Below are 17514 nucleotides of genomic sequence, written 5' to 3'. Positions count from 1 at the left end.
TTAATGGTAATTTATGGACCTAATAGATATCTAAAGCCATTTCCACATAACAAAGAGGAGCCTAGACAACACAATACACTGTTGCTGTATGTAGGTTTTATTTTATTTGTTTTTTATCTTATATTTTGAAAATGTATAGCCAGTTCCCCCCCTCCCCATTTAATTCGGGCCCCCAAGAGAGTGTAGCACTAAGCTATAGCTTGTTTAGTTTATACGTAAATCCAGCACTGCTCTTCAGTATTCGCCTACAGTATTTAGCCAAATGCCTGAACACAGAGTATCTAATTAGACATGAATCAGCAGTTATCTGCTCAAGCTTTTGGCTTCTGGACTTGAGAAGATTTCTTGGACAGCAGAGGGGAGAGGTCTGCTGGAATCCCAATCCATTCAGGCAAAAAAATTGCTGAGGGCTTGAAGCGCTTGCGGACAGGTGAGTCTGGGAGGGTGTAGTTGGCCAAGTAGATTGTCTCCCCACCAGCCAGGTAACTGGCCCAGAGGCCAAAAGTGCCAATCGTCATTATTGTGTGGTTGCAATGAGCAAGGAGAGCAAAATCCCTCCCTGGAGAGGACTCGCGCCCATCCCCAGAAAAATAAACATCCCCCCTGGAGGCATTGATGTTTTTCTTGCACCACTCCATCCCATTGCTGGTCACCACAAAGATGGGATTGGGGTACTTCTCTCTGAAATAGTTCATGGCTTTCTCCAAATAGCCTCTGTCAGCCACCACACCTTTCCAGCTGGGCATCACATAGACATAATCCCCTCTGCGGACATGCACGCCAACATATGTCACCTCCCGGCGCTGCCCCCGTAGCCCCTGAAGATATTGATTGGCTTCTTCCTTGATGTGGTCATGGAAGGAGAACTCCTGAAGTATCTCTTGGCGGATATGCTGAAAAAAGGTGTAAGACCATGGGAAGCCCGTCAGCCGGACGTACTTGCCTTTGATGTGTTTATAATCTTCTGACATCCAATTATGCAGATGGAAGTTCTTCCAGCGGATCTTTTTAGCCACTTCAGCATGGAGCACAGGCAAAGTGATCCGGAACATTGGTGAGAGGTACTTGTGCATGGCGGGATAAATATAAGCTTGATGTCCATTCATCTTGGCTAAGGCATAGAGGGTGGAATATTGCCCCATCTGGTTCCCAAAACGGCCAGCAGAGTTCACTGTCCATATGCCACTATCTATGATCTTAGAGGATGACCTGGAAGAATTACAGGTGGTCTTGGTGGTAATGAGGGAAGCAGGTTGTCCCCTCCCTGGGAAATTGGATGCATTCTTGAAGCTGATCCTCCACCGCTGATATGGCATCTTGTCATATAGATGCAAGAATGCAGAGAGGGACAGGAGACTGAAAAAGTAGAGGAAGAATAAGAGGGCAGGTTGGCTGAAGGAACATCTTTGTGGGAGATGCATAGCTGCACAATAGGAACACCTAAAGGAAGAGCAAAGTAGAGTGAAAAGACAGGTAGGATCTACACACAGATCACAACCACCCATATGTCATCTTTATTGTAGCTATCCTTCCCCATAGCAAAAAATTTAGCCTACTCTAAATTTCCAGGTCTTTTTTTATTTCTATGCATATTTGGGTATAGTTATCATTAGATAAATTTGTTTTTTACCGTAATCCAGATTACTAAATATTTAACTTGGTTTGTAATCGTTAGCCATGTTTTATTTACTAGCTCTATTCTATCTTGTTCATTCATATTTTTCACTAATAATTTTGTTTTATTTTTATTCAATTTAAAGCCCGAAACCTGTCCAAATTTATTCATTTTTGCCATTGCTTCTGTTATACTTTCTGTTGTGTTTTCTGCCGTAATGATGAGGTCATCAGCAAATGCTTTTCATTTGTAAGATCTATATCCCAATTTGATTCCTTTTATTCTTGGCTCTTCTCTAATTTCCTTTAATAATGTTTCCAATATTGTTATAAATAAAAGTGATGAAAGCGGGCAGCCTTGCCTGGTGCCTTTAGAAATATTAATTTGGCTTTTTGATTTTTATATATTGTTTTTATGCCACATCCTATTTTCTCTCTTACTCCATTACATCGATAGTTTTCACCATAAATTCCCAAGACACATTATCAAAAGCCTTTTCGGCATCTACCAGCATCAGTGCAGCTTTTTTTATCAGGCCTCATGTCTAAATATTCTAATATGTTAATCACCATTCTTGTGTATACATTTGCCTCCCTGGAAGGAAGCCCGCTTGATCACCATTGATAACACTGGTCAACAACAAATTTGTTGTCTGCATTTTTTCAGATGATTTAGGACGAATCTGATGCGCTGAATCCAAAAATCACATTGGTTTTGCTCAATCAGGTCAAGTTTTTGAGCTATGGCCACATGTCGTTTTTTTACGTTTTTGTTCACATGTACGCTTGTGTGGAGCATTTTAGAAGAAGTTGGTGGGGGTAAAATGCCATGTTGAATAATTGTTTTGATTGGAAACGATTATTTTAATGACAAGAAGTATTCGGGTCCGATAGTTCTGGGTGATTATGTTGAAAAGGGATCAGTTTGAAGTCATAAAACCTCGAAATCTTCCATAAATTGGTGCGGCAAAGCATAAAGTTATTTTGGTATTAAACTTGGTGACCAAGATAAAGCTTGGGCACCACACATGGTGTGCAAGGCATGCACCGAGACTCTACGTGGGTGGACCAATGGCAAGAGGGCAGGGGATTGGACTCGATGGCCCTTGTGGTCTCTTCCAACTCTATGATTCTATGATTCTAAGAGGAGTCTGAACTTTGGAATTCCCATGGTTTGGAGGGAGCCGACAAACCATGTCACTGACTGCTACTTCTGCGCTGTTGATGTGACTTAGATCAACAGAAAGAACCGGAGCAGCCTCAAGTATCCTGATCTTCAATCAGCACGTCGTCCTGCAGCTCATTCTGATGAAATTCTAGTGCCTATCTTCGGAGAACTTCCTGACATTAGTGACGAAGATGCCTCCAGTGTTGAAGGACATGAAGAAAAAGAAGTGGTTCTTGAAGATGATGCTCCACATCCATTTTCCCAAAAGGAGTTGAATGATCTAGTTCGTGACCTCAGTTTGTCAAAGGACTCTGCCGAACTGTTGGCATCCAGATTGAAGGGAAAAAACCTCCTCTCTGACGGTGCTCGCATCAGCTTCTTCCGCAACAGGCATCAAGAGTACCTCCGTTTTTTCTCGGAAGAGAAGGACTTGGTGTACTGTGCAGATATTGCACAGCTTCTGCTCAAGCTTGGAGTGCCACAGTACGAACCCAAAGATTGGAGACTGTGCATTGACAGCAGCAAGCGATCACTGAAATGTGTTCTGCTACACAACGGCAACCAGTTTGCCTCTATACCCCTGGCTCACTCGACTACACTGAAGGAGAACTATGAAGCGGTGAAGTATGTGCTGGAGAAAATTGGTTATGATCAGCATAAGTGGTTTATTTGTGTTGACCTGAAAATAGTGAACTTTTTGTTGGGACAAGAGTCTGGCTTCACCAAGTACCCATGTTTTCTGTGCACTTGGGATAGTAGGGACCATGCTCAGCATTACACGAAGAAGGACTGGCTTGTGCGGGAGGAATTGGTGCCTTGCAAAGAAAGGAACGCCATCAACAACCCTCTGGTGGACAGAGACAGAATACTCTTCCCACCGCTGCACATCAAGCTCGGCTTAATCAAGCAGTTCACCAAGGCTCTGGACAAGGATGGCGACTGCTTCACTTACTTGTGCCAGGCTTTTCCAGGATTGACCATGGAGAAGTTGAAAGCTGGCATCTTTGACTGTCCTCAGATCCGTCAGCTCATCAGAGATCCAGAGTTCGGAAACTCAATGAATGAAGTGGAACTGGAAGTGTGGAAGGCATTTGTTCTGGTAGTGAAGAACTTTCTTGGCAACAATAAGGCCAGAAACTACGCAGAACTTGTCAACAACATGCTGACTGCTTTCAGAAACCTGGGCTGCAACATGAGCGTCAAGATGCACTACCTATTTTCACATACGGACCGGTTTCCTGAGAACCTGGTTTCAATGAGTGACGAGCAGGGGGAGAGATTCCATTAGGACATGAAAGAGATGGAGACCAGTTATCAGGGTCGCTGGGACGCAGTCATGATGGCTGACTACTGTTGGACTCTGAAGAGAGACCTCCCTGCTGCTGAGCATTCCAGGAGTTCCAAGAAACGGAAGTTCAAGCCCTGAAGTTTGAAAAATGGTGAAGCAACATGCAATTTACGTGTACTTACCTTTATCAATGCCCACCATTCAGTTTACAGTAATCAATATTTCTATCAGGTAATCAATATATGTTGTTGGAAAAACATTTTTTTCTCTTAAAAACATATTTAGGATGATATGTGTTGACAAAAATCAGCTGATAATGCCACAAAAATGTAATCGATTTTGTCACAAGATCTGATTTTTTTCAAATCAACGTAACACAAAAACCTGACCTGATGGAGAGAAACGGATGCCATTTCCTGATTCAGCAGTGCAAAAATACCCTAAATCAGTTGTAGAAATCTAGACAATATTCAAAAAGTAAAAAATTGTTGCCCAATGCAATTCTTCTCAAAATCTATTTAAATCTATTAGCCAATATCCCTGCAAATAATTTATAATCTGAATTTAGTAAAGAAATTGGTCTTAGAGAGCAATTTTAATTCATATATAGTTAATATGTAGCCCCCTAGAATGATACATATTTAGAATTCCAGCCTTAGAGGCTAGGAGGAACAACTGCAGTGCCTGGACTTTGGGGGTGCAATTTATTGGATGGAAATGTGATGTATCTGTCTCTCAGTTTAACCTGCCAAACAACACTCCATTCTCTCCATTGTTCAACTTCTCTCGCACCTAGACTTGCTTTTGTTTTGGTCCTCTTTCTCTTTCTTTCTCTCTCTCTCACACACAGACAGACAGACACAGACGTACACACATACAGCAAAGAGATCAGCCAGCACTATCCCTCAGCTACTGACATTGAAGGATTAAATTGGAGAACTAACCTGCAGTGATTCTCCAAAGGTGTTCTATCAGGTCAGAATTCAGGAAGAGTCAAGCTTTGTTTTCTCTGCCTGTATGGGGGATTGGGAGTTGCGCTCCCTGGATACTGCAATAGTAGAAGGAAGGGCTGTGGGTTTGACTTCTGTACAGACTCATCATGAAACCCATGCAGGTCATAATGTGACATAAAAGGATAGGACTTCAGACCTCCTCATGACTCCCTGCTTGGGTGTTTTCTGTATGCACTTTAAGCAAAAAAAAGAGAAAGAAGTCCATATATTCACTCATCTATTTATACAGTACACACAAACACACACCTACACCATCCTGCTTCAATTGACCGCAGGACAGTTTAAAGCATAGAACATAATTAACCATATATGTCAACGTATAATAGTCACTGAATTCAAAAAATTAAGAGAGTTCTATAAGGGTGGCGCTGTGGGTAAAAGCCTCCGTGCCTAGGGCTTGCCGATCGAAAGGTCGGCAGTTCAAATCCCCGTGGCGGGGTGCGCTCCCGTTGTTCGGTCCCAGCGCCTGCCAACCTAGCAGTTCGAAAGCACCCCCGGGTGCAAGTAGATAAATAGGGACCGCTTACCAGCGGGAAGGTAAACAGCGTTTCCGTGTGCAGCTCTGGCTTGCCAGAGCAGCGATGTCACGCTGGCCACGTGACCCGGAAGTGTCTCCGGACAGCGCTGGCCCCCGGCCTCTTGAGTGAGATGGGCGCACAACCCTAGAGTCTGTCAAGACTGGCCCGTACAGGCAGGGGTACCTTTACCTTATAAATACAATTTATAATAAATGCATAGTGATACATAATAGTACATAATCCATACCAAACAGCATGGTTGAATTATATACTTTGTCATCCCAGCAACTAATTCTTTAACTCATGCAAATATTATTTATTATTGATTAAATGTATTCATCGCTTTTTCAGCCTCCAGAAAAATTAACGGGAGGAAAACCTGCAGCAGAATATCTAAAGTGCAGAAACAATGGAGAAGTCTCTTTGTCAAAAACTAGCTTTGTGCTTTTTCCTGAAGATTTTATTGAAGCTTTTTCATAATACAATAGGATAAAAGAAATTAATCTAGATAAAAACAAAAACAGGGAAAATAAAATAAAATGCAGAGTCCTCTCTCAAAGGTAGTTTTTAACCCTTGTCACACACAGAAAGTGGTGGGCTCTCCTCCTGATAGATTTCCCTTCTTCTCCCTGTCTCTCACCCTGGGAGATTTCCCCTGCCTCTCACTCAAGGTCCTTCCACCAACCATGTGTGTCTAATCCTTGGACCCCAATAATGACCCAGAGCAGGGGACACCAAAGGGGGGGGGGAGAGAGAGAAAGAAAGAGAAGAAAGGGGAAAAGCCAAGACAAGGAGAAGAAAAGGGGATTTCTCATTTTCCGTCTGTCAGTTACTTAAAAGAAATTATTCAAAACATTCCTGCTAGGGTGATATCCAACTGTTCTGCTTTCTGTTAAGTAATGTTTTCCCAATCTTCAGACACAAATGTCTCAAATTCATTCCTTTTCCTTTTCACACAAACAGTCCAAAAGGGGTTGTCCAATTAGAATAATTCATAATAAATGTCAGCCACAAAGTAATACCTCTGGTGTATGTTTCAGATGATTATCTTGTTTTCTGATCTCCATGACACGGCTGAAGATTTCAGGGATATAGTTATCACATTGTAATTTTTGTTTGTTTCAGCAAGTCTACGCAGAAATGATTTAGGTAAGCAGTTAAAAGTAGAAGAGGAAGTTGAAGGGTGAAGCTGCTGTTCTTGCTCCTGTATCTCCCAAATCTGTTGCCATTGCTTAGCAGCCTTATCAGGACACTCACTTATCATGTTCAGATGGTGCTATTGTCTAAACCGCTGAGCCTCTTGGGCTTGATGATCAGAAGGTCAGCTGTTCGAATCTGCACCACGGGGTCAGCTCCCGTTGCTCTGTCCCTGCTCCTGCCAGCCTAGCAGTTCGAAAGCACGCCAGTGCAAATAGATAAATGGGTACTGCTGTGGCAGGTAGGTAAATGGTGTTTCCGTGCACTCTGGTTTCCATCACTGTGTCCCATTGCGCCAAAAGCGGTTTAGTCATTCTGGCCACATGACCTGAAAGCTCTCTGTGGACAAAAACCGGCTCCCTTGGCCTGAAAGCGAGATGAGTGCCGGAACCCCATAGTCGCCTTTGACTGGACTTAATCGTCCAGGGTTCCTTTTCCTTTACCGGCTAAGTCAAGTTTGGGCTTGGCATGTTCTTTGACCCAGGATACTGGAAGGCTGATATCTTCTTCAAAGTCCCAGGAGCTCACAAACTCATCAGCTGCTTTGTTCTGTGACTGGATACACTAAGATTCAGGTAGGTAGCCGTGTTGGTCTGACACAGTCGAAATATATATAAAAAATAAAAAAATTGTCCAGGACAATCTTAGAGACCAACTTAAGTTTGTTCTTGCTATAAGCTTTCGTGTGCATGCACACTTCTTCAGATACACCTGTGTGCATGCACGCTAAAGCTTATACCAAGAACAAACTTAGTTGGTCTCTAAGGTGCTACTGGACAATTTTTTTATATATTTTATATATATTTGGATACACTAAGTCGCTTAAGTATCTTGGTCTGGTAACTAGGTGATTCTGCACATCCTGGAAAAGTATACCTTGGAGGTTTAACATGAGACAGAATCCAGATCCACCCCCCACCCCAGCTTCAAAATATTAAAGTGAGATTCAATCTCATTCACCATAGCAGTGCTCCTAAGGATCCAATAATCTGCTTGAGGAGGCATCAGAAAACGCATGTTCACATAGTCCAGGCTAAACACTCACAACATGAAAGATATGTCCCTTTGTGGGCTCCTACTTCTTGCATGCTTATCTTGCACACAGATAAGAGACGTTTTTGTCATGTGATGCTGGTTGGTTAAAAAGATAAACCATCCCCTCAGATCAAAGGAAATGATATATGATAGGAAACAGCTATGCTGCAGGCGAGTGCGATAGTTCAGATGCTGCAGCCTCCAGAGGAGATCTTCCTTCATGGGACATTAGAAAAGGACACCCCTGGCTACTGGGCTGAATGGTCTTTCAGCATGAAGTTCTCTTTCAGCATTTTCTTCCTGGGTTAGTATCACTGATGATCAGTGCAGTGGCTGGGTGGGAAGACCAGAGACCCAGCTTTGGGTCCTACTGTTCAGATAGCTTTTTATTAATAGAATCCTCTCCCTTCCAGAATGGTGGCTGCCTGGTCAGAGACAAGTACTTGGAGTTGAGTATCAGCAGATAAGAGAATATTAATTTGGGAGGGTAGTGGGATGGGACAAAACAGGAGCTCGGTGCCATGGCCTCCCTTTCTCCCAAGGCTGTTTTTCTGACATCACTGGTTCTGCAGCTCCACCCAGCTTTCCCTCTGCTCCACCTTTATAGGTTTGGCATCTCTGTCAGCTCCTGCCAGAGCAAATGCTTGCTTCCAATCCCAGTTCTGACTGCTTTACTTCCTTCCAAATTCTGCGCCATTGCTACCATACCTAGGGGAAAGTAATGAAGAGGGTCAGGATGCAGGACTCCAGGCAGCTCCGAAATGTTATAAAGAATTAAGCAAAAACTGATTGTTAATGGGCTAAAGTGGAAAACTTAAAGTTAGATTGTGTTAAGATAAATTATAGAACAAAAAAAGATTGAGAAAGATGGAAAGGATTTGCTGAAATAGCTAAATTGAACTAGAATACAAAAAAGGGAGGTCTGAGGAGGTCGATGAAACAAGTAAATGAAAGGTAAAGATATGGAAATTGGATGTGTTTTTAAATGTTTTTGCTTTTCTTGTTGTCTTGATGTATTGTTTTTTTTGTTTTTCTTTTTGATGTATTGTTTGTTAATTTTTTATTGTTTTTTTTTTTTTTGCTTCTTTTTTCTTTCTGTAACTACTAAACTTTTAATAAATATTATTTTAAAAAAAAGGACTCCAGGCAGCTCCAAGTGAGCAATCTGTTCCAGTGGAGGTTGAAAGCAAATGGAGCATTTTAGCTCTGATCAGTCTTTGTATATTTGCAATTTACACCATAAAGCACCCATACACCATAAAGCATGAGTGCTAGGTATTCTCCAGCTTTTGCATTTTTTGTTCTCCTGAGATTTCCTACCCTGGCTGAAGATCTCTTCCAGTTTTCCAGCCAGAGCTAGGAAGGAGCATGTTCTACAGAGCTGATAGACAGGAGCAGCAGCAAGGAAGAGAAAGTGGGGAGACTCTTTATGTGGGTCAGGAACTGAGCCAGGAAGATGACATTTTTCATATTTGACATCAGTTCCATGATTTATGTAGGCAAACCCAAGTAAAATATAGACCACTGTTTCTCAAATGATGGGCTGGGTGCCCTCTGTGGGCTTTAGGCTGCTTTCAGACATGCCTTGGTCCCCAGTGACTCTTCAATTCCTGACAGCTCCCCCTTTGCCATGTATGAGGTTCTGCTGTCTGTGTTCATGATATTGTACAACTACTGATTATGGTAAACGTGTATGTGATGGTATGTATTGTGCAAAATGTGTAGGCAAGTATATTAGGTCAATCAGGCGGAAATTGTGTGGTTGTGATGTTGGAAGTGAGTGGCGATTGGATAGGAGTTTTGAAAGAGAGTTGAATACAAGGGGGGGGGGTTTGTATTATTTTTGTCTGTTATTATAGTATGTATTTTTTGCTTTGGGACACGGGTGGCACTGTGGTTTAAACCACAGAGGCTAGGACTTGCTGATCAGAAGGTTGGCGGTTCAAATCCCCGCAATGGGGTGAGCTCCCGTTGTTCAGTCCCTGCTCCTGCCAACCTAGCAGTTCGAAAGCACCTCAAAGTGCTTTCTCTGGCGGGAAAGTAAACGGCGTTTCTGTGCGCTGCTCTGGTTCGCCAGAAGCGGCTTAGTCCTGCTGGCCACATGACCTGGAAGCTGTACGCTGTACGCTGGCTCCCTCAGCCAATAAAGCTAGATGAGCTCCGAAACCCCAGAGTCGGCCACGACTGGACCTAATGGTCAGGGGTCCCCTTTACCTTTACCCTTATTCTTTGCTTTTATATTGTAGACCACCCTGTGATCTTCAGATGAAGAGTGGTATAGAATTTTAATTAATAATCATAACCATAGTAATAATAATTGACCAGCCGTGCTAGAGGTAGTCATCATTCAGGAGCTTTGTATATGCAGTGGCAGTGAAAATATAGATGATTTAAAGCACCTAGCAGTAAACCAGCTATGGGCTGTGTATCCCTTAGAGAAAAGATGATACTGGAGAGTTGAGTTGAATCAATGGGTGGTGCTGGCCTGAGTATGTCATTCTCAAAGATACCAGCTGAAGCCACAGGAGCATTGACAGTATAGATGACACAGTTTCCTCAAGCCTAGTTGAGATGAGGGTGAGTGATTTTCCTAGAAACTGCAGCTAGGGAGGAAAAGTTTATTGTCGTTTCCACAGCGGCCCTGTCCAATAAAAATACACACACCAGTGTTAAAATAGATAAAACACTTTCCCAAATCCTAGTTGCTTTTTAAACTGTTATTTGATTTGTTTTCCAACCAAGCGGTACATAAAGTTTATGAAATGCTACATTTTACTAAGTCATAAAAATCTGATTATCAGTGGATGGTGGCTTCCCATATGATCATTTTTATTTAAAATATGGAAATTGGCAGCACAACAGCCATGGTAAATGGGCGTCCCCTAACCTGTGTCTTAGCTCCTGCTTGGAAACAGGAGCGGCATTTTGTCATAGAAATCACATCAATAATAAAGTTATTTGGCATGCCTCCCATGGACACCATCAGCATGGCATTTGTGATAAAAACTGGGGTGCAGTGCCTAAGGAGACAATGCAGGGGCTAGCACAGCAGCTTTTCCGAGCCAACACTGGAAGACTGTGGTTTAGTCCAAATTTTATTTTCGGAGCCATCAAAGGGAATGCTATCTACTTTTCCAGTTCTGCGTGAACCCAGCACTTGTTCCTGTCAATCTGCCACCTAAATTAGAGATATAGCTCCAAAAATAGCACCCTCCCTCTTGAGCTGAAAAATGAAGAAATGTCTACCCAGTACTCGGTCTCTGTTGAGGAAAATTAAAAGAATGAAGACTTCTCCATCAAATGGCTAATCGTTTAGGGAAAATCCAGGCTGGAAGCGTTTGGAATAAATGAGTCCAGTGCTCTTTTTTAAAAGGGGGTACCCAAGGGTACACAGTACTGGCACCTCTGTTATTATTGTTGTTAAAAAGTGTAGCACTTAGTATAACAACTTCATGATGAGTACCAGCACCTATTTTTCAAAGGGGGGGGGGGAGCACTGAATAGTTCAATCTAGTGAGGATAACCATTTTGGTTAGAGCTAGTCTATCCATTAGCGTGAAATCTTCCAGTTTCCATCTCATAATATCCTTGCTGGTTGTCTCCCACAGTTTTTAAAAATTGCACTTAAGGAATCTAATTAAGTCTCACTGGAATATGTTTGATACCCAGGTTGAGTGTGTGCAACCAGTGGAGGGGGAAAGTCTGAATTATCATTGCAAAGAGCTACATGCAGGACCAGAAGAATATTTTTTTCTTGTTGTTGTTTCTTCTTCCTCTTTTGTTTGTTTTGCCAATTTCCCCAAAAACAAACAAACAAACAAACAAACAAACAAACAAACAAACAGAAAGATATTTTCCGGCCAGCAAGACAGTTGTCACTGTTGAATGGTTTCTTTAAATTTGAAGGTTCATTATCGTTCCACAAGATGTGTATGTCTTTAAGGGCCAGAGCAAATAACGTGACCGAGTTTTACAGCTGTGAAGCAGTATAGCAGGTGCTGTTAAATTGTGTTAATTAAGCTGTGTCAGCAATTGGGTATAGTATATAAAGAGCAGCACCTAGCTCTCTCAGTACCCTGGTGGTTGGGTCGGTAGATGGGTCATGCTTATTGATATATTATAATGTAAAAGGGGTTTTTGTTTTTGTTATTAAAACCTAGCTAAAGTTATTTTGAGTTCCTTGTGATGTGTGGTCTCCCCAGCAAGCTCTCTGCAGCGCAACTAATCTGCAAATAGCCAAAAGTCACAGCCTTTTATCCTCCACTTTTTCTTTCCTGATGCTATTTTAAAATTTTTAATAGGTGGGAAAAAATCTCATCTGACTTGCTAACTGGTTCTCTGAACTTGGGTTTGCCCAGGTGTAGTGCTGGACTCATCTATTGCAGAAGCGGGACAGCTGGAGATTAGGCTGGTGAACGGTACAAGTCATTGCAATGGAATGGTTGAATTTCTCCATAATGGCCAATGGGGCACCATTTGTGATGACGACTGGGGCATCGAGGAAGCCACAGTTGTGTGCCGACAGCTAAGATGTGGACCTGCAATATCAGCCACACTTGAAGCACAATTTTTGGGGGGAACTGGACCCATCTGGCTGGATGAGGTCCGATGCTCAGGGGCAGAATCAGAACTCAGTCAGTGTCCTGCAAGCAACTGGGGAGAGCATGACTGCACACATGAGGAAGATGCTGGTGTTGTCTGCTCAGGTAAGTTGATCACTTATGTCAAGCCCTGTTTTGTTTGCTTTTTACATTGTCATGTACATTATCATGTACATTAGAGTTGCCAATTGACCAGAAAATGTATCCTGAATGAATCCTGTGCCTTTTAGGCCAGCCTGATATGCAAGATCTTGCAAGTGAAGCTTTTCATTGGCTGGAAAGAAGCATAATAACCTCGCAAAGCCTACATGACCAATTGCTTTTAAAACCCCAAATCAGAGACCAGTAATAAAATTGTCAATCCCAGATGTGACCAAGTCTTCCCAAGATTAATTTACTAGCTACTTTCTAGATGGTGATTTTTTTTCTTTTGAAAGTATTGTTGACGGGTAAAAGGAGAATGAGGGGACAGCTGGCTCTCTGAAGTCGTAAATAAATGCAAGCACTGTGCAAGCCCTGCCCACTGATGCAGTTGGAGTCTAGGCTTGGCAATCCAAATTCAGATTCTGAACTCCAAATCTTCAGAACTGCCATTCACTTCCGTTCACTCTTTTGGTCATAACTTTTGTTTTTACACTTCTGAGCATTAAATTTGGAGAAACTGTAGTTCTTCGATATGGAATTAACCCCAAGAACAGCCCCAGGGTTGATGTTTTTTTTTTTAAAAAAAATAGTTTTCATTAAAGATGTTCTTGTGTTACAAAACAAACAAATAAGCAAGGAAAAGTACATATTGCATCTCTGTTTTGATTCATATTTACTCTCTTAAATCAAATATAAAAAACATTACTGCTTTCCCCCTAGCCTCTCTTCCACTTTTCCAAGTCTCCCCTTCAATTCTGCCTGAATTCTCAAAGCAAAAAGCCTGCCTCGCAGGAAGCAGGACTATTTTTAGCCTTATGGCTTGTCCCTTTATCTTATCCACTGTCCTGCTTTCAAAATGATCATGCAGAAGAGAACTACATCTAGTCTCATGTGCTAGCTCACTCTCTGGAATTTGCTTTCCTCAGGCATGACGTTAGATTCAGATGCTGAAGACTCAAGTCGAGTGGAAATCAGGCTGGTGAATGGTTCAAATCACTGCAGGGGAAGAGTTGAATTGCTGCATAATGGCCAGTGGGGCACAGTATGCAGTCACTACTGGGACCTTGAGGATGCCAGAGTTGTATGCCGGCAGCTGCGCTGCGGTGCTGTAAAATCAGCCCTACAGGCTGCCGAATTTGGAAGAGGCACTGGCCCTATATGGCTGGATGATGTCAGATGCACAGGGACAGAATCAAATCTCTATCAATGCCCCAAAATGCCATGGGGAGAACATGATTGCAAGCATGAGCAGGATGCAGGCGTTGTGTGCTCAGGTGAGTTCATAGACTATGAATTGATCCTACATGTATGTTGGTTTTCACATTATCAGGATTTATTTCAAATATTTACAGCCTGCTCTTCATGGCTAAGAAGGCATCTCAAAGCAGATTACAATTCTGAAAAACGAAAGGAAAAACCCAACATTAGTCATAATAAAGCATAATAATAGGGAAAGTGAAACCATAACAAGTCAAAACAAAAGAAAAATTCCATGTGTATGTGTACATATGTCAGGAAATCCTCCAATCATTTTGAAACAAGGTAACAGATGCTTATTTTATTATTTCTTTAAAATATATTTTCACACATACTGATTCCAAAATGGTGCTTATTCCAAGGTAAACATGCTTATTGGCAGAAAAATAAACTTTGGCCTCCACCAGACAGTCCCTGGGTTTTTCAGGTTGGATTCAACCACATACTGGCAAATTCAGGCTGTGAAATTAAATCTGAGTGGGAGAGATTGTGCCACAACCCCCCCCCCCCCCGCCAAAGATCAGACTTTTTGCCATGAGGAGAATAATGGAAGAATACACTGGGTAGTTTGAGATGTCATCCAGCTTTCCGTCAAACCAATCAGCATCACTGCTCAATAAACAAGTCCGTCAACCCAATCAGGGTTGGAAAACTGCCATTTGCTTGGTTTGTTCTTCTTGCATATCAGGAATGTAGAAGCAGATGTAAAGCATGGAATAGCAGGGGCGGGGTGGGTGAGTGGAGAGAAACACTGTGTGATTCACAACTGATTGCACAACTGATTGGCAGATGTATGTCCATGGTCCGAAATTACCAAGCTTCCCTAGTGATAGATATGGTTCTTTGGCGTATGAAAGACCTTTAAACAGTTTGACTTCTTTTTCTCCCACTCAGTCCTGCAGGTACATTAGCATGGAGGAATGGCTCCACCAACAGACTTCAGCCAGGATAGCTCATTGGAACCTCCACTGTCAGAGGCAGGATACTGGGCATTTAAGACAAGGAATATAGGATGGTCACCACTGCTATGTGGGGCTTGTGAGCAGCTAATGGCATCTAGAGGCTGTGGGTGGTCTTAACTGGCTGATCTTATCCAGCAAGATAGTAGTTATGCCCTTTTAAGCTATCCACTTTTTCTATCCTGATGCTACTTTCAACATAATTGCACAAAGGACAACTTAACACTCCTCTTACCCACTATCCTGAATTTGCTTCGCCCAGGTCTGAAGGATTCAACAGATATTGCAGGTTTAGGCCCCGTGGAAATCAGGCTGGTGGAACGTCAAAGTCACTGCAGTGGAAAGGTTGAAATCTTCCTTAATGGTCAATGGAACATTGTTTGTGACGATGGCATGAATATTGAGAAAGCCAGTGCTATATGCCAACAGCTAGACTGTGGAGATGTAATCCTCGCTTCAAAGGAGGAACAATGGAGAAAAGGATCTGACTTTATCACACTAACAGACAGCATTTGTACAGGAACAGAATCAGCCATCCATCAGTGCCAAGGAAGGCTTTCAAAAATCTCAAACCCATGTCAATATGCTGTTCTTGTGTGTTCAGGTAAGTTCATAAACTAAGGCTTGATCTGCACTTTCCCAGTCCCTGAAGGCAGTGCCAGTGCCAGTGCTTTGGCAGACCTGTTCCTATTCTCACAACACAGACCATAATTGTTGCGTGGCGAGTTCCCACCTCCCACCAGAAGAAATAAAGACACAAGATACCATAGGTTAAGGTAATGGGCAAAAATTGGCCACAACTTTATTGATTGCAGGAAATGAGCGATATTGGCCTAGGCATTGGTTCTATCAACTATCCGGCTTCAGGCTGTATGCCTGAAAGGCCGGGAAGGGTTAACACCATCAGGGGGAGCCCTGCTGATGCACATCAACTAGGCACTCCCCTGGGGTCACCGCTCAGGGGCGTGCCTTGGGCCCTGGCCTGCCTAGGCTTCGGACGGGGCCATGCCCCCGGAGTCCTTTACCGGACTATCCTTCACAACCGAGGGAGATGATGGCGTTCCTCCCCCCCATCCATCTACATAACAGTACCCTGACCAATGCCTCACCGCCACTCGAGCAAAAGCTCGCAGCCAATACCCTCAAACCTGCAACCAATCCCTAATCCCCGCAGAAATGTCAGCCAGCCAAACATCGTTCCCCTCATTGGAAAGATGTACGCCATCCCCATGGTAGAGGGTCTCCTTGCTGAATCGAATGTTGTGGTGGTCAATGACCCGCCCCCCAGCGACACCACTCTACGAGCCACCAAGCGTTCCAGTATTTTCCTGGACTTGTTAATAGCAATAGGACATTTTCAATCTCTCCATTTGCTCCTTTCTAACATGGAAGACCAAATTATGACTAACTTTGGGTAAGTATTTTTCAATTCGTCAAAATCATTGTAAATATTCCACATTATGTCCACGCCCTTCCTGTAAGCCACACCCCCTGAGCCAGCCCATAGGCTGGCCAGGCCATGACGTGGCAGAGGATTCCCCTCCCTAGGGTTGGAAGTGGCTTTGTCAAAAATCATACAAAATCTCATGACTTGGAGACATATAGAGGGGGAAGAGAATGAGGGCACAGAATTGTCCTTTATGGCAGGGTCGCAATCTTGCCCTCAGGATCATGGGGTGCCCACCGCCGCAACATGCCTGCATGTTGTGTGTGTAATGTCACATGCAAGACTCGCAATGTTTCATTGCGTTTTTGGAGAGCTGCTCCTCCAAAAAAGTGATGCAAGGTTGTGCATCATGTGTGTGATGACACACACCTGTCTTCTGGCGGATCCTCTTTCTGCCACCAGCAAGGTACCCTTTTTCATGGGGAGGGGCTCAGATGCCTCCGCGTCTGAGGCCACCACCCCCCCTCCTGGAAAAGGGTGACTCGCTGACTGGCTGCGAAGGGCAGAGCTGAAAGACTTGTCTCGGAGGCGTCGCTGCAGAGGCTGGATGGCTGCCCCTCTCCGGCTTTGTTCATTGACTTTGTGGGTGCCCAACCTCCCACCCCACCCCCACCCCTGGAGTTGGCGCCTATATGGCGTTTTAGGGGAAACAGGGAGCCAGCAAGACTGCAGGCTAAACTCCCAAAGGGGAAAGTTCTCGTGGAATATGGTTGAAGAAGAGAGATCTGACAAATAATGAAGCTAGAGATCTAAGAGGGAAGAACCACCATGAATGGCCATTCTGGAATGAAGCACTTGCAGAAAACATTTCTTGGGTTTCTGTAACCTGCTGGGGCAAGACTACAGCTATCCAACCTGTAACTAAACACACTATGATTACTTATATACTAAGTGATGTAGTGATGAAAGGTGTGGGTTTTTTTGTTTGTTTTATTTTTAACTATTGGTCTGCTGAGCGTAGTGTATATAGCAAAAGGCTATATTTTTGAGTTTGCTATGGATATACCATATTTTTCGCTCTATAGGACGCACCAGATAAGATGCACCTAGTTTGGGGGGGAGGAGCACCAGATAAGATGCACCTAGTTTGGGGGGGAGGAAAACAAGAAAAAAAAATTTTGAATCCCAGAAGCCAGAACAGCAAGAGGGATCTGGCTTCTGGGATAACTGTGCCAAGCCTCTTCAGGGCAGCGGGATGAAGGCTCCCCCTGCCCGAAGAGGCTGCGCACGGCTAAGGCAGAAGCCAGGGCAGGCGTGTCGCTGAAGAGGCGCT

The 17514-nt window shown here is 43.4% G+C and overlaps 2 protein-coding genes across 2 annotated transcripts in view; one reads left to right on the top strand and one right to left on the bottom strand.

The window, feature by feature from the left end:
- Positions 1-311: 311 nt before the first annotated feature.
- Positions 312-5118, bottom strand: LOC310662215 (galactoside alpha-(1,2)-fucosyltransferase 2-like; the record flags this gene model as incomplete). Its single annotated transcript, XM_083408989.1, has 2 exons — positions 5015-5118; positions 312-1440 (listed from the first exon to the last, which is right to left on the bottom strand). The coding sequence occupies exon 2, from the start codon at positions 1419-1421 to the stop codon at positions 312-314; it is 1110 nt and encodes a 369-aa protein (XP_083265115.1). The 5' UTR covers positions 1422-1440; positions 5015-5118.
- A 2904-nt stretch (positions 5119-8022) lies between these two features.
- LOC310663575 (scavenger receptor cysteine-rich domain-containing protein DMBT1-like) overlaps positions 8023-17514 on the top strand; it is a gene marked incomplete at its 5' end in the record, with an annotated part of 32715 nt that continues 23223 nt past the window's right edge. The window contains 4 exons of the mRNA XM_083411564.1: positions 8023-8137; positions 12192-12539; positions 13505-13852; positions 15057-15398. Of these exons, the coding sequence (XP_083267690.1) occupies positions 8023-8137; positions 12192-12539; positions 13505-13852; positions 15057-15398 (1153 nt within the window). The remainder of the gene's footprint in view (positions 8138-12191; positions 12540-13504; positions 13853-15056; positions 15399-17514) is intronic.

Source organism: Podarcis tiliguerta (assembly GCF_965153285.1).
Source record: "Podarcis tiliguerta genome assembly, chromosome: 13".
NCBI classification, from domain to species: domain Eukaryota; kingdom Metazoa; phylum Chordata; class Lepidosauria; order Squamata; family Lacertidae; genus Podarcis; species Podarcis tiliguerta.
This window is presented reverse-complemented; position numbering and strand designations above follow the sequence as displayed.